The sequence below is a fragment of the Phocoena sinus genome, chromosome 1 (genome assembly GCF_008692025.1).
Source record: "Phocoena sinus isolate mPhoSin1 chromosome 1, mPhoSin1.pri, whole genome shotgun sequence".
Lineage (NCBI taxonomy): Eukaryota > Metazoa > Chordata > Mammalia > Artiodactyla > Phocoenidae > Phocoena > Phocoena sinus.
The window spans coordinates 163,225,799-163,248,035 of NC_045763.1; the positions used below are offsets into that span (position 1 = coordinate 163,225,799).

The 22,237-nt window shown below is 38.0% G+C and overlaps 1 protein-coding gene across 22 annotated transcripts in view; it reads left to right on the plus strand.

Annotated features, from left to right (window-relative positions):
* Nucleotides 1-22,237, plus strand: part of ENAH (ENAH actin regulator) — a 160,215-nt gene that overhangs the window by 72,262 nt on the left and 65,716 nt on the right. For all 22 annotated transcript variants that reach the window (XR_004349660.1, XM_032630342.1, XM_032630200.1 and 19 more), the window contains 2 exons: nucleotides 9,223-9,388; nucleotides 19,063-19,240. Coding sequence is in view for 21 of the 22 variants with exons in the window: in XM_032630342.1 (XP_032486233.1) it covers nucleotides 9,223-9,388; nucleotides 19,063-19,240 (344 nt within the window). In the remaining variant the exon portion in view is untranslated. The remainder of the gene's footprint in view (nucleotides 1-9,222; nucleotides 9,389-19,062; nucleotides 19,241-22,237) is intronic.

Here is a 22,237-nt window from a genome sequence, read left to right on the forward strand (position 1 = left end):
GCATGTAGGAAGTGCCTCCTTTCAGGTACTTTTTCTACATAGTATTTTACCTAATGATTTCTCCTTTTTTTAAAGAGACTTTTTCATCCTATGGGATAACCCAACAGATGTGCTGAAATGTTTTCTAAAACATGCTATCTTGCTTTAGATATATTGGTCATTTTCTGTGGTGACTGTGGATCTGTTATATGCTAGATTACAGCTGTACTTTGCACATGAATATAGATGTTATGGGATGAAGAGTTAAGTAGTGACATTGATCTTTTCACCTTTTAAAAAAACCTTTTAGAGGTAGACATAGAGAATGGACTTGGTGACATGGGGTGGGAGGGCGAAGCTGGGGCGAAGTGAGAGTAGCATCGACATACACACACTACCGAATGTAAAATAGTTGGCTGGTGGGAAGCAGTAGCATAGCACAGGGAGATCAGCTCCGTGCTTTGCGGCGACCTAGAGGGGTGGGATAGGGAGGGTGGGAGGGAGACGCAAGAGGGAGGGGATATGGGGACATATGTATGCATATGGCTGATTCACTTTGTTGTACGACAGAAACTAACACAGCATTGTGAAGCAATTATACTCCAATAAAGAGCTATTAAAAAAAAACCCAACCTTTTAGTATTTCTTAGAGAGATGAATGGTATACAACTCTGTGGTCTTTAGTGGAAATTTTGCCTTTGTACGTTATTGGAGCTACTGCCTCACAGATGGTTTTCTTGCCTTGCAGAAAATAAGTTTGTTTGCTGCCTTATTTGTATCTGCTGTTTGTCAGTGGCATTCACAGAGTTTTCCCGTATCCTTCAATCAGGGAGCCAGGACAGCAGCACCTAGCTGTTCTAGCAAGCAGCACCTGCCCCCGCCCCCCCCCCCACCGCCATTCTTAGCAAGTTTTTTGGTTTATGGATGGAATATGAAAGGAGAAAAGCCAGTTAGTATTTCACAAATGTGGCATATAGTAGAAGCTTTTGTACGTAATGTGATCTGTACGGGTGATGATGGTTGGTTAATTGATCTCAAGCTTGGTATCCTTAAAAATGACATGTACCTTAGAGCATTTTAGTCTACATTATGTTCATTCTGTGACTTTTTTTTTGATAAAGCTTTTAGTGTTAGTCTGGTGATGAGAAGTCTACATTATTTTTCTTTCCTGAAACATGCCCATGTTTTACCTTCAGAGTTTCAGCTTTGGTTTCTTTGAAGTGGAGAGAGAACTTAAGATACATGCAGAGCATTCTCAGTATAGCAGTGTGCTAGACTTGTGTGATTCCGCCGTCTTTTATGTATATCTTACAATTTTTTAGTGACTCATCTTGATAGGAACTTAATTTTCATAGAATTTCTATATATTCACATTGTATCCCTTTATATAATATTTAAATTGCATAATTACAGTACAAGTACACTTGGAATGAATATATTTGGTCACAAACACAGCTGACTTATAATAAGTATACAGCCTAACTGGGAGCAGAAGAGTGCGGGGTGATTAGAATAGTTTACTAGCTCAGAGCTGAGTGTTTTGAGTGCTAATGGTATGTTTTATAGATGGAAAGGAGAAGGTCTGAGATTGTCCATTTGGGCACTGGAAGTCAGAAAAGGGAGCTTTCACTGGCATGTTTTGGGGCTCTTACTCAAAGCTTATGGATTTTTACTTTTGACAGTTAATATTGCTCACTACTTTCCAAGTTAGTACTTGAACAAATCTTAATTAGGAGAGATGAAAAGATACAATGCCGACCCTTCAGGGGTTTAATATGATGTTGTTGGAGACATGATATGCATAGTGTATTGTGAGAACCCAGAGAGTGAGTTCCTGTTACATATTGAGGGAGAGAGGAAAAGCTTTCAAGAAGATGTGGCACTTGTGTCTAAATTCTGCAGAACCGTCAGTATTAGGCGAGGAGGAAAGGTGCAGGTAGGTTAGGTACAGGGCATGTGCAAAGGTGTAGATGTATGGACAAAATATGGCGTAATTGTTATTGCTGTAGTGAATACTGATGTGCCCCCAGTGGTGGGATGTGCCACCAGCAGCAGGATGGTAGAATGGTGTCTTGTACACATTTCATGCTACAAGTATTTGAAAGAAAGTCTGAACGTTGCGAAAGAGAGAGGCCAAATCACAGTAGACCCCTTGTGCCATGCTATGAAACCAAAGTTTATCCTGAAATGAGTCTTCAGAGTGTCTTAAGCAGAACAGTGATGTGATGAGATTTGCTTTAGAAAAATTTCCCTCTGGAAGCAGGGGGAAGAAGGAGTAAAATTTCAGTCAGGGATACCAGTTAGGAGACTTGGAATAAACCAGATGAGAAACTAGGGACGGCCCAAATTAAAGCTTTCGAGCATTGTGAGCAAAGGGAATTAATGAATTTAGACGTTTTTAGGACGTAGAATTGACAGGCCTCGGTGACGGAGTGCCTGGCAGGGTGGAGGGCAGGGAGGATGCTGGTGTGACCCCTAGGTTTGCAGGATGGCTAGAGTCTAGAGTGGTGAACTGAGAGAAAAAGCCTTCTATTTGTGACTCCTCTAGTGCTTAACACAATACAGGGCATGCTGTTTATTGCTTACTTTCCTATTTGACGAAAATACATGTTTATTAGTCCCGATTTGAGTGCATAATCTTTTATAACTCTAGGAGGCCATGGAATGCAGGTGTGAAAAATAATTGCGGAATTGAAATCAAATTATGTTTAAGCCTCTTTAATGCTTGAAATGTTATAAAATTACAAGCTTGAGCAAAAAAATTTGACATCAGAGAATAAGGTGGAAATACTGTCTTTAAAATTACCAACTTTTTAAAAAAAATTAATTTTATTTATTTATTTTTGGCTGCCTTGGGTCTTCGTTGCTGTGTGCAGGCTTTCTCTAGTTGCGGCCACGGTGAGCGTGCTTCTTGTTGTGGTGGCTTCTCTTGTTGCTGAGCACGGGCTCTAGGCGCACAGGCTTCAGTAGTTGTGGCTCGCGGACTCTAGAGCGCAGGCTCAGTAGTTGTGGCGCACGGGCTTAGTTGCTCCGCGGCATGTGGGATCTTCCTGGACCGGGGCTCGAACCCATGTCCCCTTGCATTGGCAGGCGGATTCTTAACCACCGCGCCACCAGGGAAGCCCTAAAATTCCCAACTTCTTTGTGTAATTTCTTTCTTAATATTTTATCTTCTGAATAACTGACATCTTGATTCACAGAGTGACTCAGTATCATAACAGACAAGATGCTAATTCTCTTTCTTAGCATAAACTCTCTAAGTCGTTGGTAGTATAGCAGAGGTTATTGTATAGACCTTGATAACTTACTGCAGACTAGGCTCTGTCATTCGAAGATAAATGACATTCTCCTTTTCAAAGATGATGAATACATTTTTATATGTATGTAAAAATAAATTAATTGGGACCATGACTTCCAGTAGTGACATCCTTTATAGCATGTCACATACAACTTTGGGAGTATCAGTAAAATGCTAGGTGACATAATTTTTCTCTTGCCTTTGGTTGTCCCCTCCTTCCCCTTCTCCTTCGTCTTACTTACTAGCAAATCCTGTCTCCTGTGCTTCTGACATATATATCCCATATGCTTCCCTCTCCTTTATTTCTAGTCTGGTCCAAATCTCACCATACAGACGTCTCACACTGGTCTTCATGCTTGCATTCTTGTTTTCCATGCCACCTTCCTGAATCCCTTCTCTTTATAGTAGCCGGAGTCCTCTTTTAAAAGTGTAAGTCATGTTCTGCTTAAAGCCCTCTAGTGGCTTCCCAATGCACTTGGAGTAAAATCCTAACTCCTCCCTGTGGCTCAGATATTACCTCCGCAGAGAGTCCTCCTGGTGGAAAAATTAATGAATGCTATGGGAGGAGGGAGCAATTAATTCTGGCTTTGGGGACTCCACAAAGACTTAACAGAAGGAATGGTATTTGATCCAGATCTTGATGATCCAGTTCTTGAGTAGGATTTTGTTAAATGAAATTATGTACTGAACGAGAATGTAAACAATGCCTACTCTGTGCCTAGGCACTGCATATTCATGCTTTCTTTGACAAGTAATGGTTACTTTGAAAGGAAGTTGCTATTTTCAAAGACTTGGCTTTATTGCAATCTCAGTAAACAGCATAGACAAGAATAGCCAAGGGATCCTTACTCTGCTTAAATACCAGGAGCCATTTCATTCACAGGTAACCTATAAAAATGAAATTGGGCCAGCATTTTCTACCATCGTATATACCTGTTCAGGAAATTTGACTATATTCAGAAATGAATTTTTACAAAGCCACAAAATTGGATTGTAGTGTCATGGTTTTTATACTTTTTAAAAAAATCAGCTGTCTTTAGCCTTCTAATGCCATATTTCATTTTTTAAAAAACCAAAATTAACATCAGGAAAATGAAGTATAATCAATTACATATACCATTTGCATTTGGTCATAAAATGAAATTTTTGTTTATAACTAATTTACTGCCTGGTCTTCACAAAAGTACAGCTCAGTGATTTACTAATTTAATCTTTTATGTGCTTCCTTTACTGACTCAGAATGTTGAAGGCTTACTAGGTATTCATTTTGAGCCTTGTTATAATTCAGATAGAATGATAATATAAAGATTATAAAATTTTTGTCTTTTTTGCTGTGCTTGTTTAGATCTTTATTTTCTTTAATTTTTTCCCCTTTTTGACTCTTCAGTAGCTGTGGTTCTTAAATCTTGGCTTCCTTCCATGTTACTTTTCCCTGAAAAACTGCACATACGTGAATTTCTGAAATTTCATCATTTCAGTAATTCACTCATTGACTTTCTCATCTAGAAATCCTCCTAGATAAAGTTGGAAATTCTTACCAGAAGAACCTCTAGCTGACCTGTCACTGCTCTGGTGCTTGTATAGATACCAACGTACAGGCAGTTCTGTTGTGACTCAGGCCAGTCATATAGTCATACATATAAAGCAGGCAGGCTTATAAGTATTTCACTGGGCCAGGGAGAAATGGAAGAAAAAAAAAAGTGGGCAATGTAGAGAATTGTATGGAAAGCTAATTATTATATTTATAGTATATTACATTGTATTTATTTTGAGATTTTAAGTTCCAAAATATCTTCATTTTAGTAAGTTATGGTGGTCCCCTACCTTACCCTGAAATCTCCTACCTGGCAAGTAGGCCAAAATACTGTCAACCCTGTTCTGTACTGATTCATCCAGTCGGTTTTTGAAGTTTATGGGTTTGTGAAATCCAAAACTGGGTACCACTAGCTTATTTTGTGCATACCTGTAATTTGGAGTTGGTATATTGAGTGGGAGTTTTCTTCTCAAATCAACAGTCTGTTCTCTCTTTTTTTTGTTTTTTTGCGGTACGTGGGCCTCTCACTGTTGTGGCCTCTCCCGTTGTGGAGCACAGGCTCCAGATGCGCAGGCTCAGCGGCCATGGCTCACGGGCCCAGCCGCTCCGCAGCATGTGGGATCTTCCCGGACTGGGGCACGAACCCGTGTCCCCTGCATCGGCAGGCGGACTCTCAACCACTGCGCCACCAGGGAAGCCCTGTTCTCTTATTTTTTTGATACAAACTGGGTGTCCAACAATTCAACTGAATTAAAACACTGACTTTCTGGAATTAGTGCAAGATGCCATAGGTTGAGGGCTCAGTCCCACAAGACTGCTCCCACTTAGACCTGGCTGCTGTCAACTGCAAAAAAAAATTACAACGTGACAGTAGTGAGTTAAGTAGTGAGTAAGTTTTATCTGGGGCCAAATGGGAACTATAGCCTGGGAGACAGCTTCTCAGAAAGCTCTGGGGAACTGTTCCGAAAGGATAAGGGGGAGGTCAGTATCTGTGTGATTTTGGCTAAGGAGGATCAAGGAGGATCAGTCAAGCACACATTTTGGCAGAGGCTTGCTGCTAGTCACGAGGAGCAGATGTCTCTGTTAATGATTTTAGTGCTTTTCTAGATGTGAGAAGATGCAAGAAATTGGGCTCGTAAAGTCTTCTGAAAATCTCTTAACTGTCTGAAGGCCTGTTCTGCCAGTTTTCCCCAGAGCGCAGAGCGCCTCATTCCTGATCTCCGCCCCGAACTCCTTTCACCGGGTGTTGAAGGTCAGCGACTCCAGTGGCTTAGTGAGAACCAGATGGGAAGTGACAGTTTTTAGTTGGCACTGCCAGTGGGGTACTTAGGTTACCCACACTTAGGCCCGGGTGACTACAAATTCGGGGGTTCCCAAGACTCCCCTTCAGGCTCAATAATTTGTTAAAATGATTCCCAGAGCTCAGGAAGGTGTTTTACTTACCATTACTGGTTTATCATAAAGGATACAACTCAGAAACAGCCAGGTGGAAGAGATGTATAGGGCAAGGAATAGAGAGCTTCTAGGCCCTCTCTAGGCATGCCACCCAACCAGCACCTGGATGTGAGCTCGATTGGGTGTTTTTACGGAGATTTCATCATGTAGGAATGATTGATTAAATCATTGGCCATTGCGAGTGAGACCAGTCTCCCGCCCTTCTCTCCTCCCCAGAGGTGGTGAAGGGGTGAGACTGAACATTTCTACCCTCTGATCTTGGCTTTGTATGGAAGCCTAGAGTAATCTCATTAGCATACCAAAGACACTCTTACTGCTCAGGAGACGCCAAGGGTTTTAGGAGCTCTGTTCCAGGAACCTGACAAAGACCAAATATATTTTGTTATACCATAGGATGTGTGTCTCTAGTTGAGGAGAGGTCCTCAGGTGTGTGGAAAGGAATGGAAAGACTTGGCTTGGTCGCTAAGAGCCCACTGGACAGTGCCATTCCTTCCTGGCTGGGCCTTGATTTGGCTTCTCTGAGTGCCGGATGCCTTGTAGAACTACAGGGTTGTTTGGGTCTTAGCGTGTATCTTCACAGCTTGCTGCATAACCTGTGTGGCTCTGACTATACCTCCAGTAACACTTCAGCTCTTACCCACATCTTATTTTTTTCTTCCCTTTAACCTTGGCTTCTTTTGGTGCTTCTTGGTTTTGTTTAGAGTTCGATTTGTATCCTTAACATCTCAGTTTGAAGATTTCTTTTCATCTTCATTAGAAAACTAATCAACCAGTTTTTGTATTTTTGGCCTTTCTTGGCTGCTTTGATACGTTCATTTAGAGGTGTCTTTGTTTCTGTGGTTATAGGGAAATTGAAGTGACTAGACATTTGCTTGCTGACTAAGTGGTTTGTATATATCTTGAATAATTAAGCATTAGTCAGAGCTATTCAGTTAACTCGGTACTTCAGTAATTTGGAATGTCTCCGGCATCCCACTGTAGAGCAATGAGGAAGAAAAAGGTGGAGGAGAAAGTTGGGACATTTTATTTAACTCTCCTGGTTTTAGATTTCCTGTGTATCTTTTTTTTTTTTTTTTTTTTTGAGGCATGGAATAACCTGATTTACAAAATAGGGGTTCAACTATTGCTTTAGCTTCTATGATCCCAGCGGAACTTCTTGAAGAGACATTATTTCTTGAACCTTGGGGAAACATCGTGTATGTCCAAAAACATTAATTTTTGAACTGGAAAATACTGTTCTGTATTAATTTACAGATTTGTTTATTGAGTTGTTATTTACAGTTAGTAAATTTGTTTCTTGGATTGTATGCTGTAAGAGGCACTTTGCCTTAGCTTGTTTCTTTCTATAGGGTTATGTAAATTTTGTCCCTTAACAAGTATTTTTGTTGTGAGCGTTGAAGAGATTTCAACTGCTGTGCTGACAAAGGCTCTTTAATCAAGCTTTTAAAAATAATTCAAGCTTTAGTCATTGCCTCGTTTTTACTCCCAGAACTAATTTACTAAAAAAAATTCGGTGCAGCATAAAAATTTAGACAGTACCACTGGGTTTATTTCAGTGTTTGTGCTGCACAGGTATTGTTACAAGTTTTTGTAAGATTTAGCTAATGGAAAATTACAAGCGTTTATAACCCCACTGTTCGGGGTGGGTTTATTGTCCGGTGCTGTGACCTCTTTAGGTGTCATCAGGTCACACAAGTCTAGTAAAGCACATACATATACTGTTGAGAGATCAAGTCACACAACAAGTCTAGTAAAGCACATGCATACACTGTTGAGAGATGGGCCAGAAGTGTGGGTAAGCAGGGAGGGCATGAAAGCGACTGTTTCCCAGGGTGTTGGGGAAGGACCCACATGATTTACTGTTTAAAATCTTGAAGGCTAAAATTGGTGGAATGAGCAGTGCTTTCGTTAAAAGATGGGGTTGGATGAGCTACTTAGCATCTCCATTAACAGCTGCTTAAGCAAGCATCAAGATAAGTCTTCTATATGAAGACTGAGTCATTTTAATTCGGTTAATAGTCAGCATGGAGTTACTATACCTGTTCTGTAGTTCACTTTTGGTACTTCATTTTAAAAAAAATAACATATGGTATAAAATAAAGTAAAATTCCAATCAGTCTTTTTTGCCCAGTATTATTTTGGAATATATTTGAAAGATGAAACTATTGCTTAATATAGAATTAAGATCATCTCTACATTTTATTTATTCATGTATCTCAGTTTCACTTGGTAACAGATAATTGAGATGAAGCTGAGATTTAAAGATTCTATCATGGAATTGGTCTTCTTTTCTTCAATATTTATTTGTGAAGCTTAGAATTTAACATCTAGAAGAATCCTTAGAAATCATCTTATTTTACTTCTTCATTTTTAAGTGAAGAAATTTGAAACATAAGATGTTATCTTGCCTGAGTGGAGAGTCAGGGACTGACTGTCTCAGTCACTGGGCTGTCCATTGATAGCTAGTGACCACTCCATATCTCAAGGGGCAGAAGAGCCTAGCAGAACTTGTTATATAGACCTTGAAGCAAGCCTGATGATAAAAGTAATTTTGCCAGTAAAGAGAGGTAATCACAAACAGTTCACCAATATTATAAACATATGTATACAGTTAAATAATGATTAATTTATATTTGTAGTTATATTCAATTTAATGCGTTTATTAGATCCTCAGATTTAGAAGAAAATGTTTCTTCTATCTAAGTGCTCTTTGTGGATCCTGATCTCTTTCTGGTCCCTCATTACAGTTCATTTTTTGGTCTATCTTCCCCATCAGACTCTACCCATAAGAGCAGGAAGCCTCTGTCTTGTTCATTGTTTCTGTTTCTAGCACCCAGTAAAGCACTAATTGTTGACCAACTGCTCGGTTAGCTAACTCTGGTTTATATGGCTATGTGGGAAGCTTAGCATATTTTAAGTCTCTTAAAAGTTTGCTTTTCTTCCCCCCCCACCCCAGTGAACAGAGTATCTGTCAGGCAAGAGCTGCTGTGATGGTTTACGATGATGCCAATAAAAAGTGGGTGCCAGCTGGTGGTTCAACCGGGTTCAGCAGAGTTCATATATATCATCATACAGGCAACAACACATTCAGAGTGGTGGGCAGGAAGATTCAGGACCATCAGGTAAGGGTCTATTAAATTCTTAACGTTATCTAGTATTACACAAGGACTTGATACATTCAGTAAAATAAAGAAGTACTTTAAAATTATAGACAAAAGAGTTTCTATGGGACAAAGGATATAGGTTTGCCTTCCCACCCTCTCCACCTTTTATAAAGCCTGAATTTAGATGAGGATTTAGAACTAATTGTTCAAGAATATAAATCTGAGTTTTTCAGTTATGAATATTCTTTAGATGCTTTGGCCTTCAAACTAGCTAGGTTTTGGAATCCAAAGTAAATTGAAGACAAACTAAAATGTGAAATACACTTAAGTAGCAGAGTGTGTTTAAGGAATTCATTTCCCACCAAAGGTATGGGGTTTGGGATTATAGTAAAGAGTTCAAAATGTAAGTAGTTTCATAAAATATTGTTAAATTCATATACGATAGAAAAATTGTAGGTATTAAGGTTGACGGAATAGTTAGGCTTTTGTAATTCATGTCTGCCATGACAACTAAGCTTTTACTGATTCCCTGCTCTGGATTTCTTAGAAAGGAGAATGGATTATCTGATTACTCGAGTTCTTGAGCCTTAACAGATCAGGAGCAGTAGATAGAGGAAAATACAAATAGGGTCTTGCTAGCATTAAGTACATGCTAATAGCAGTGAGAACTTTTATAAAGAACAGATTTACAGAATACTTTTTTTTGGTTCTGGTAAGATGGTAAAATCAACCAACGTTAAACATATGCAGGGGAAATGTAACACATCTCCAGCTGAGTTCTTACAAGGTAGGTCCCTGCATTTCCACTAGGAGACAGGGTGGTGTAGTGTGGGGTGGCCAGATGCTGCAGCAGCCCTGTGTTTTGGGATGGAGATTATGAACTGGTAGTATCCAGGGACTTAGATTTTGTGGCCTGTGAGAGGCTGGGCTTTGAAACCAGTATCTCTGCCTAAAGCTGAGCCTCTTCAAGGGGCTGCACACCATAAAAAGAGGACTTAGAAAAATCTTCCGAATCAGCACAGGTAGGCAAAGGAGTTTGTTTCTGTCTGAGCTGGTTTAGGAGCTCCTCTGAAAAATGGGAACCTCCAACTTCACTTACACAGCTCCAGTCGAGAAACTAACCAGTACTGGTTGCAGGCCAGTGAAGCTCCTAGGGCACCTGGCAAAAACAAATGCATTGCTCCCCTGGAGAGGAACTTCTAAAGACCTGAATCAGTTTGCCGAAAGGCAGGTCACTGAATTTAGCAAGTGTAACTATTAGTACTAACTGTCCCAGCCTGCCCTCTGTCCTCTCAGGCTCCCTTCTCTTTCCTGTGCCCTCGCCCCCTACCCTGTTCTTTCTCCTCCCTAGCCTCCCTCCTTTTGCTCTCTGTGCCTGTTGCTCAGCCCTTCTCTGGTCTCCAGTCTCTGTACCAAGAACCCTCTCTCCCTGGGGGGTATCCAGGTCGTTCTGAGTACTTTCTCTCCCCTTTGTCTTTCCTCCAGCAAAGTGTCCCAGCGGTGAGTTAGGCCAGAGACAAATTGAATACTTCCTAAGATGCTACTATAGAGAAAAACTGGAAACTGGACGACTAGAACTTTGTAGAAATTATCGAACATTTTAAACACAACATTCCGAACTAGTAGCTGTAAAATAAATTTTTGGTAAATTCAGTGAATTGGTCATTTGGTAACACTGATGACCAAACCTAAAAGTATCTAAATATTGGCAAAAAATAAAATGAATATTTAAAAATAATTGGATCAAATCATTATTTGTAAACTTGAAATGAATATAATGTTATATGTCAGTTATACCTCAACTGAAAAAAAAAATTAGAAATCTGTGTAAGTCAGGAAATTTCCATATGAAATACTGAAATTTTTATTCATAAGGGAAGTAAACTATCCTATGACTTCCAGTTTTGACAAATGGAGAGTTTCTTAAAATACTGGCAGTTTAAAAACGCACTTCTAGGGGCTTCCCTGGTGGCGCAGTGGTTGAGAGTCCGCCTGCCGATGCAGGGGACACGGGTTTGTGCCCCGGTCCGGGAAGATCCCACATGCCGTGGAGCGGCTGGGCCCGTGAGCCATGGCCGCTGAGCCTGAGCTCCGCAACGGGAGAGGCCACAGCAGTGAGAGGCCTGCATACCGCAAAAAAAAAAAAAAAAAAAAACGCACTTCTAAATAAATTGTGACACTAAGATGGAATCATTATGAAGGTTAGAAAATGTTTAAAAATTAAGAAAAACCAACCTGGATCTGAATGACAAGATATTACATATAGAAACCTGTGGGATGTCTAAGTTGTCCGTAGATGGACCACCCACCCCCTGTCCCCCCGTTTATTCTCATATCTGCGAATCTGTTTCTGTTTTGTCATGTTTGTTTGTTTTGTTTTTTAGATGCCTCATGTAAGTGAAATCGTAGCGTATTTGTCTTTCTTTGTCTGACTTTTTCAGCATGGTACCCTCTAGGTAGATGGACAAATCTTAATGGCATATAATAAGCAAACCCCAAAAAGCAGAAGGAAATACTAAAAATAAAAGAAAAAGTAACTAATAAATAGAAATTATTAACACAAAAACTGCTTCCCTGAATAAATTGGCAGAATCAAACAAAAAAATTAAGTTATAAATAAACAATATTAGGGTTGGAAAGAGATGTCACTATAGTTATAGTAAGGAAATAAATTATAATATTATGAACAGCTTTATAGTAATAAATGGGCCATTTTGTAGAAAAATATAATTTACCACACCTGGCAGAAAAGTATAGCAATATAATAGACCTCAATCATAAAATGTATCAGTAGTTAATAATCTACCCACAAAATTAAAAAAAAAAAGGAGGGCATCCAGAGCATTTATAAACAAAATCTAAAAACCTTCAAGCTATTACCTGTTTTATGCAAACAGTTCTAAAGAAGAGTGTTTTATGAGGCTAGTATAATTTTGATGTCTGAGACATAGAAGAGCCATTTGAGAGAGGAAACGTATAAGCATGTTTCACTTAAGAACATTGATATAGATATAAGAGTCCTCAATAAGATATTAGCTGACCAAATGCAACAATGTATATGGGGGAATAAAAAGACCACCAACTTGACCAAATAGGATTTATCTCTTTATCTCAGTAATGTAAGGATAGTTTAACATTAGATAACCTATTAATTTGCTAGGAGAAAACCTGTAAGAAACAAGAGTCTCAGAAAAAGCATTGATAAAATTAAAATCCATACATAATAATTCTCAGCGTGTTTGGCATAAAAATGAGTTTTCTTAAGCTGATAAGGATGAATAATCCAATCATATAGCAAACATCTTACAAGATAGTTCAATGTTGGAAGGATTTCCATTAAACTCAGGAATAAGTTTGAGGATTTCAGCTTTAATCATCTTCATTTAGTATTGCAGAAGAGGTAACCTAGTAATATGAAGATGAAGAAATAGAAGCAATAAGGATTGAAAAGGAAGAAACAGAACTGACCTTATTCGCTGATGATATAATTGTCTACGTAAAAAATTCCCAAGAGTATCTGCAGATAAAATATTAGAACTAATAAGATTGTTCAGCAAGATTGCTGGATATAACATCAGTATATAAAAATCAGTAGCATTTGAGCTTCCCTGGTGGCGCAGTGGTTGAGAGTCTGCCTGCCAATGCAGGGGACACGGGTTTGAGCCCTGGTATGGGAAGATCCCACATGCCGCAGAGCTACTGGACCTGTGAGCCACAACTACTGAGCCTGTGCGTCTGGAGCCTGTGCTCTGCAACAAGAGAGGCCACGATAGTGAGAGGCCAGCGCACCGTGATGAAGAGTGGCCCCCGCTTGCTGCAACTAGAGAAAGCCCTCGCGCAGAAACGAAGACCCAACACAGCCAAAAATAAATAATAAAAATAAATAAGTTAATAATAAAAAAAAATCAGTAGCATTTTTCTAGAACTACCGATAAGCAAATTGAAAATATAATTTTATACAGATACTGCTTAAAGTAACAAAAATGATAAAGTACCTAAGAATAAATCTAATAAATAATTGGTTTCTTTTCATTCCAGAGTACCTTTTTTCATTTCTTAATGGTTATCAGTCTGTTCTTAGTAGAAACATATTAGTATAATTCATTAAACAACATCTAAACTTTCTGTACTAAGAGCCATTAAAAACAATGACCCACCATTTATTTGTAAAATTGAGTATGTACAAATTATATACATGTATATGAAAAGCTACCATTTTTCTCCTTAATACTTGAGTGCTTATTATGTTCTAGGCATTGTAGTTAGGTTTTATATAGATAATAATTCCTGACCTTGAAGAGCAATGAAGTAAAGAAATGGGATATTATGCATATAAGGAAAACAGTACAGTTAGTTGTTTCATTTATGACAAATCATTGTACAGTGAGGGCATAAAAGAATGATCACTTTGTTGAGAAGATGGGGAAGAGGGTTGTGGATGACTTCATAGACAAGATAAGCTATTGAGCCACGTCAGAAGGAAGTATAGATGTTTACATGCACGGTTTAATCTGTTATGATCAGGCTAAAAATGGATGGTGTGCGTAGGATGGAAATCACTAATCTAGATGCAAGCTCATTGGGTTTGAAGTATTAGGATTATGAAGAAGTCCAAACTTGATAACATCCTTAGTGGACATCCAATAAACAGTTATTATTAAATGAAGGTATATGCATCCCCCTTGACTTGGAAAGCTTTTTGAGATTATACAGCTTTTTTTTTTTTTTTTTTGCGGTATCAGGCCTCTTACCGTTGTGGCCTCTCCCGTTGCGGAGCACAGGCTCCGGATGCGCAGGCTCAGCGGCCATGGCTCACGGGTCTAGCCGCTCCGCAGCATGTGGGATCTTTCCAGACCGGGGCACGAACCCGTGTCCCCTGCATTGGCAGGCGGACTCCCAACCACTGCACCACCAGGGAAGCCCCGAGATTATACAGCTTTGTCAATCCTTGAAAGTTAGAATCGAGTGAAATAATTTGTTCACATTTTAAAATTTCTATATTGGAAAAAGTGATCTAATGATTTAGATAATTCTCTTTTGATTCCAGTAATATTTTCCTCAACTTTTTCTAATATTCCGTCACTGAACAAGTTGAAAAAGTGAACATAACTATCTTTTTTTGCCTGCCCTTTTAATCTATTTGCCAAGCAGGGATATATATAGATTTGCCTTAAAATTTGGTTTATAATTTTCTGGTAATGTTAAATTCTAGCTTTGGGTTTCTAGTAGCTAAGGATTTGTGACCTCCCCACCCGCCTAGCCCAATATGTGTAGAAATCATATGGTAAGAGGCGATCCTATCTTTTTAATTGTAGTAAAAATAACAAAAGTTACCATTTTAACCATTTTTAATGCACAGTTCAGTGACATTAAATACATTCATATTGTTGTGCTGTACCCATCACTGCTATTTATCTCCAGAACTTTTTCATCCTCCCAAACTGAAACTCTGAACCCTTTAAACAATAATTTTCCATTTCCCTCTACCCATAACCCCTGGCAACCTCCATTCCCCATTCTATTTTTATGAATTTTACTATTCTAGGCATTTCAAATAATTGGAATCATACAATATTTGACCTTTTATATCTGACTTATTTCACTTAGCGTAACATATTTAAATGATTATATTTTAAAAATTATTGTCAAGTTTGGGTATTGGTGGATGAGGTAATTTAGATAGAGCCTCTCTCTGTGAACCAAAACAGTTGGACAGAATATTTAAAAGAAAAAAGTCTATTTGGACAGCTTACATGGCAGTGAAGAATTATGGGTCCATGACCTAAAAGCAGAAAGAACCAGACAGGTGAGCCCAGCTTGGGACGTATGTTTACCTGGAAGCACATATCAGTTTTGAAAGAGGGGACTGAGTAGCTGAACAGAGCTTTTGGAAGATCCCTGGGACTAGTAGAACAAAAATTATAAGTTAGGGCCTGCTAATGAGGGGAGGGTTGTCTTGGTAATCCCTCAGGCCATGATTTGGGACCCAGAAGCCCCATACCCTGGGGAAGAAGTTTGACTCATAAGTAGACTGGCATTTACAGGAACTGATACTCAGCCTCTAATGACATTTTAATCACTTTTGGATTAAGGTAATTTGAGATTGTTAGTTTCCCTAGCTGCTTGTCAGAAACAAATGTAAATCTTCCCTGGAAAAATAGAACATCATTGTAGGCCTCAAAATTTCCATATAGTTGTCCATAGACAATGTCTGGCATTCAGTCAAAATAACCAGAATGCTACGAGACAAGAGGAACAGTAATAGAACAGACCCACTGGGAATCCAGTTAATGGGCTTACCAGAAATTGACTTTAAAATAACTGTGCTTAGGGTTTCCCTGGTGGTGCAGTGGTTGAGAGTCCGCCTGCCGATGCAGGGGACATGGGTTCATGCCCCGGTCCGGGAGGATCCCACATGCCGCAGAGCGGCTGGGCCTGCGCCTCTGGAGCCTGTGCTCCGCAACAGTGAGAGGCCCCCGTACCGCAAAAAAAATACAAAATAAAATAACTGTGCTTAATATATTCAAGGAAATAAAAGATAAGATTGAGAATTTCAGTAGAGAACCGGAAACTTTTTTGAAAAAAGAGCCAAATGGAAATGTTGGAATTGAAAAATAACTGCTATTAACAACTCAGTGATGGGTTCTACAACAAATTAGAAGCCACTAAAAAGAATTAGTAAACGGGAATATAAATCAGAAGGAACTATTCAGTCTGAAGCTGTGATGTTCTGAGAGAGAAAAATATGGACATGTGAAAAAGCTTAAGAGACATAGGAAATACAGTAAAAAATATAAGGTATACACATATGTTATTGGAGTCCCAGAGGAGAGGAGAGAATGGGGCAGGAGCAGTAATTGAAGACATAATAGTGAACAAGAATTTTCAGAAGTGATGAAAGGACATCAACTTAGAAATGCTGTAAATCTTAAATGGGATAAATACAAAGAAAACCACATATAAACCCATCATATTAAAATCACTGTAAACTAAATTCAAGGTGAAACTCTTTAGAGCAGTCAGTGAAAAAAGGACAACTTTAAAGAAGCAACAATAAACTGTCAGCTCACTTCTCGGTAGAAACAACAAAAACTTAAGAAGAGACAGATTGCAAAGAACTAAAAGAAAATACGTGGCCACTTAAAGTTCCAAACCTGATACAAATAGTCTTCAAAAATCAAGGTGAGGGCTTCCCTGGTGGCGCAGTGGTTGAGAGTCTGCCTGCCGATGCAGGGGACACGGGTTCGTGCCCTGGTCCGGGAAGATCCCACATGCCGCGGAGCGGCTGGGCCCGTGAGCCATGGACGCTGAGCCTGCGCGTCCAGAGCCTGTGCTCTGCAACGGAGAGGCCACAACAGTGAGAGGCCTGTGTACCGAGGGAAAAAAAAAAAAAAATCAAGGTGAAACAAAGGTATTTTCTTACAAGCCAAAATGGAGATAATTCATCACCAGGAAATCTGCTTTGAATGAAATTCTAAGGGGTGTTCTTCAAGATCAGAAATGGTCCGAACAGAAGCTTGGAGAGGGCAGAAGGAATAAAGAGCAATAGAAAATGTAACTATTGGGTAAATCTTAAATGATCATCAACTGTATAAGACTACTAGTAATGTTTTATGGGGTTTAAAATATCAATGGAATTAAAACACCTGATAAAACTAGTGTACGACTCCTAGGATGGGCATTGGAAGAAAGGGAATGTTATTGGAGATCAAGTATTGTAAGTCCTTGTATTGTTGAGGTAAAGATAAAAATACTAGTTTTTATTTGTCTTTGATAAGTTTAAGGTACCTGTTGTAATCTCTAGGGCAACCACTAAAACAACAGTGAAAACATGTATAACTAGCAAGCTAATAGAGGGGACAATAATAACTCTAAAAGTATGGTAGATTTAGACCCAAATTTATATATAATTTACATTAAATGTAAATGGACTGAACACTACAATTAAAAGCAGAGACTGGCAGATTGGATAAGTAACACAAAATTGATAGTATAAAATTATAGCTGCACACAAGGGACTGAGAACAGCCAAAGCAATATTGAGGAGGAGAACAAAGTAGGAGGACATACTCTAGTGGCTATCAAGACTTACTATAAAACTACAATAATTAAGGCACTGATGTTGGATCTAAGATAGGCATATTGGCTAGTAGAACAAAATAGAGCCATTTAGTCACTTCATTTATGAAAAAGGTAAACCTGCAGCAAATTAATAGATAGTGCTGCATCAACTGGACAGCCATATTGAAACAAAAAGGAAACTTGAACCTTATATCATACTATAGGCATAAATCAATTCCAGTTGTATTGGAGATGTAAATATGGAAGTTAATACAATAAAGCTTCTATAAAATAATATGGGGATAATCTTTTCATGACTTGGGATTGAGAAACATTTCTTAAACAGGTTACAAAAAAGCATTAACTATAAAGAAAAAAGATTGTGAATTTGGACTGAATAAAAGTTAAGAACTCCTGTTCATTAAAAGACACATTCAGAGAGTGAAAAGGCAAGTCACAAAATGGAAGAAGTATTTGTAACACATAACTGATGATCCCAACAGTGAGATCATCTAGAATATGTAAAGGACTCGTACAAATCAATAAAGAAAAAGACGGACAACTCAGTAGGAAAATGGGCAAGAGATTTAGTTTAAGCAGGTATTCATAAAAGAAGATCTCTAGGTAGCCATTAAAACATGAAAAGGTGCTAAATCTCAGTATTAATCGGGGAAATGCTAACTAGAACCACAACGATGTAGTATTCATACCCAGCAGAATTGCTGAAGTAAAGACTTGACTATACCAGTTACAATGTTGTACTGTATGTGCAGGTGTGCAAGCTTTTGTATACTGCTGGGGGAGTGAAAATTGATAGGACCGAATTGGAAAGCTACTTTGAGTTTTCTACTAAAGTTGAACATACATGTATGGCTTGTAACAGTTCCACTCCTGGGTATGTGCCCAACAGAAATGTGTGCTCATTTGGTGGACATTTGGTAGGATGTTTATAACATTGTTATTTTTAGTAACACCAAGCTGGAAATAATCCAGATGTTCATTAATGGGAAAATGGGTGAATAAACATGATTTGTACAATGGGATACCATAGAGCAATGAAAAAGAATAAACCACAAGTACATGCAACAAATAGATACCTCTCATAAATAATTTTGAGAGAAAGATGGCAGATAAATTACAATATGTATTGTTTAAGTCCATTTATATAAAATCCCCAAACCTACAAAACTGACCTTTGATGTTAGAGGTAGGACTAATACCTTTTGGGAGGCGGGAGGAGTTGAGGAGGAGGTTTTTGATGTTAATGTCCTATTTCTTGGTTAGGGTTTTGGCTACATGGGAGCAATCACTGAGATACATGCTTATGTTTTATACACTTTCTGAATTATACCTCAGTAAACATGTTCAAATATATTTAATGAGGGATATAGATTTTCTTTCGTTTTGCTGATTTACTCTTTTAAGGCCAAACCGTTGTAACTATCAGACAGCCTAACGTCCATCAGACTGTTACTTCTGCAGACTAATTTTACTTTAGATAATTGTTTTAACCCTTTTTTGCCAAGGTGTGTCAGGAGCAGGTTTGAATGAATATGTCCAATCAGGCTTTGTTGACGTTGTTGATTTTGCCAATTATTAGCTTGACTATAAAAAGAATTACTGTCTTTTAGGTCGTGATAAATTGTGCCATTCCTAAAGGGTTGAAGTACAATCAAGCTACACAGACCTTCCACCAATGGCGGGATGCTAGACAGGTGTATGGTCTTAACTTTGGCAGCAAAGAAGATGCCAATGTCTTCGCAAGTGCCATGATGCATGCCTTAGAAGTGTTGAATTCACAGGAAACAGGTAGGGTGTCCTCTGGTTACTTGTTTTCTTGAACTGAAGTGTCATGTATATATTAAACCAAATCTTTTCTGACCAACTTTTAAACCATGTATGTATTTGAAGTGATTCTTGAATTTCTCTTGTTTTCTACAAAAATGTGAACTTTTGGTTGTTGATGATAAACGTGTACTATAAAAGGATAATCTTATGAGACTGTTAGTAATGTTTTAACCTTCTCATTTGAAGTTATTTAGTTTGTTTATTCCGATCTAGAACCTCAACTTTCATTGCAAGGACATGAGACCCAGAGAATATGCAGTGGATTGAATATGCATATTTGTCATCATCTTATTTTTTATGAAAAAACACATGTTATCTCAAACATCTTTTTTAAGCCACTACTGAACTTCAAGTAGGACTATCTACTTCCTAGTAGATAAAATTCTATAAGTTGTTTGAAGATTTTTTGGAGTGCCCTCAGGTGGTACAAGCCATGAATTGCATGTCCTCTGACACTGCATCGTGGTCAGAAAGATGTGTAGAAATAATTCACATTATTTTAAAAAAACACAGGATTTAAAACTGTGTATGTATCAGAGGTGAGCTCTGTTTTTATTTTGGCTTAAAAAAATAGGAAAAAATATACCAATTTGTGGTTCTCTCTTTGGGGAGATTTTTATAATCAGAAAATTAAGGTTATAATAAAACAACACATATGATTACTCTTGTCTTTGTGTATTTAGTAGCAATCTTATTATATAAGCATGCCATAAATAAAATTTATATATTTTAAGAGGAAGGACTTATATTAAAATTTGGTATTTTGTTGAAGGTATAGAATTTCAAAACCTGTTATAGATACTTTAAATTTTATACCTTGCCCTATTCTAAAAAGGATTGAAACATCTAGCCCATGTGTTAGTCTATTTCACGTATGAATTTCAGAGTAAGAAAACCCTTTGGAATCTTGCTAAAACTACATTATGCCTATAGGTAGTTTATATTAGATTTTCTTTTGAGGAAATTAGTATCTCTATAAATAATTTGTACATAACTCATATCTTATCTATTTTGAGAAGATAAATCACTGGAACTTTCAGTAAGTCTAGAAAATAGCATAGAAAAGTCTGCTCGTATGTACAGTCTTGTATGTAGATCATCTAAGTCATTGTACTTTTCTTTCAGTCATCAGTATTTTATCAACATTCTCCTGTAGGTATAGAATTGCTTTTCTGTTGCCATAGTTTTACCATAAGGAAGCAACTCTAATTGTGGTTCTTAATATCTTAATTAAATAGATCAACTACATAATAAATAATTAAAGGACCAAACTTTAGATCTAAGAGCATATGTATGACAATAATGTTTGGCTTCTCCGTGTTTGGAACAATGTAACATTACTTTTATTTCTGAACCTTCAAAAGAGTATCCATGGATATTGGGAATTAAATGTTACTAATTTAAAGTGGTTAAAATTATTATTGTTCATCTTGTCATCAATTTTTTTTAACCAATTGGAAAAGATTGTTTTTATTGGCGTATAGTCATACAATTTGTTTTCAAAATGCAAATGCTAACTAATGTTTTTTCCTTCTGATCTTGACCTTTTGAAATTAATGAGTCTTAACGTGGAGAGACTCAATTACATTCTCTATTGTAAAATTTCCACATTATAGAAAGTTTAGTAAATGGGAAGATCGCCCATCATCTCATTAGCTACACAAGCATTTTGGTAAGGCAGAAAAATTGAATAGATTCTTCTCAGATAATTTTGAAGCTTTATTCTCTTCTCTGTCACAGTCTCAACTTATCATGGGCTGAGGAAAGAGAGAATGGTGGAAGAAGTTGGTCCATCCTAGCCATCTCCTTGCATCATGGCCCCAGTCACTGGCAAAGGAACTTTTGGTTCTGTAGCTTTTTCATCAGAGAAGACAAAGAAAGCACATAAAATGGCTGATGTTCTTTATAATCTGATTTATTTAGAAAATGACTGTTTTTGTAAATTACTGTAGTTAAACACTGTCTCTGATTTTTGATAGCATTGATTGGCTTGGCAGTGGAGGCATAGGAGGATTTAGATGATATGAATCAGAAGTGTCCTCGGGAAAGGATATAAACTTTTCTGTAGATCTCTGAAGTAGGATAGGTATGTACCCCACCCAAGAGTTATTCAGTGGGCCCCTCCTATCCACCTAAACAAACATACCCAATAATGTCGCCTCTCATCTTGAACATCTTTTCCCCTTCCACAGCTGTTTGCTTTGGGTTCATAGCCAATTCCTTGCTAAAACCATCTATTCTCTCCTTGCCAAAACCAAGTTGGGAAAGCTTAACTCTTGCATGTCCCTCCTTAAGCAAACAGTGAACCCCATAAATCTCTGATCAGAAGTGAAAGAAACAAACTTATTCATAAAGGTAAAGTAACTACAGCTATTAGTCTTTTTTACTTAGTGTTTTATCACTTTTTAAAACCAGTTTTCCATATTGAATGCTTCTGGCTTTTTTGTTTACTGGGTGTTAATGTATTATTCGTTGAATATTGGTTAGTCCTTCTTAGTGGTGTTCAGGCATTTTTAAGTTATGGACACCCTTGTTCAAACAAAATCTTTTTCAGATGCTCAGTTCATATACAGAACACTCCCCACAAAACAAAAACAAACCTCCAGAGCTTCTCTGATTAATGTAGGAGTTGGAAGACCATAACCACTGGGGCACCTATGTACCCTAGAGCAGGATTTGGAAATTACTAACCCATCTTCTCTGCCAAAATCAAAAATTGCACAATTCTCCCTTCCTCTTTCCCTTGACCCCCACGTCTCTAAATCCTCAAGCAAAATTTTTAAATTAAGAAAAAACAGCTTTTTCTGTAGCTAGTCATAATGACCTTTAAAAGGTGCTCTGTGTACATGTTTAATATTTCCATTTCTTTCACGAAAAGGGTGGGTGGCAGGAATGTTTTCCTTTATTTTGTTTTTAACTTGATGTGCAAGTATCTAATATACTGGAAGGTACAGGAGG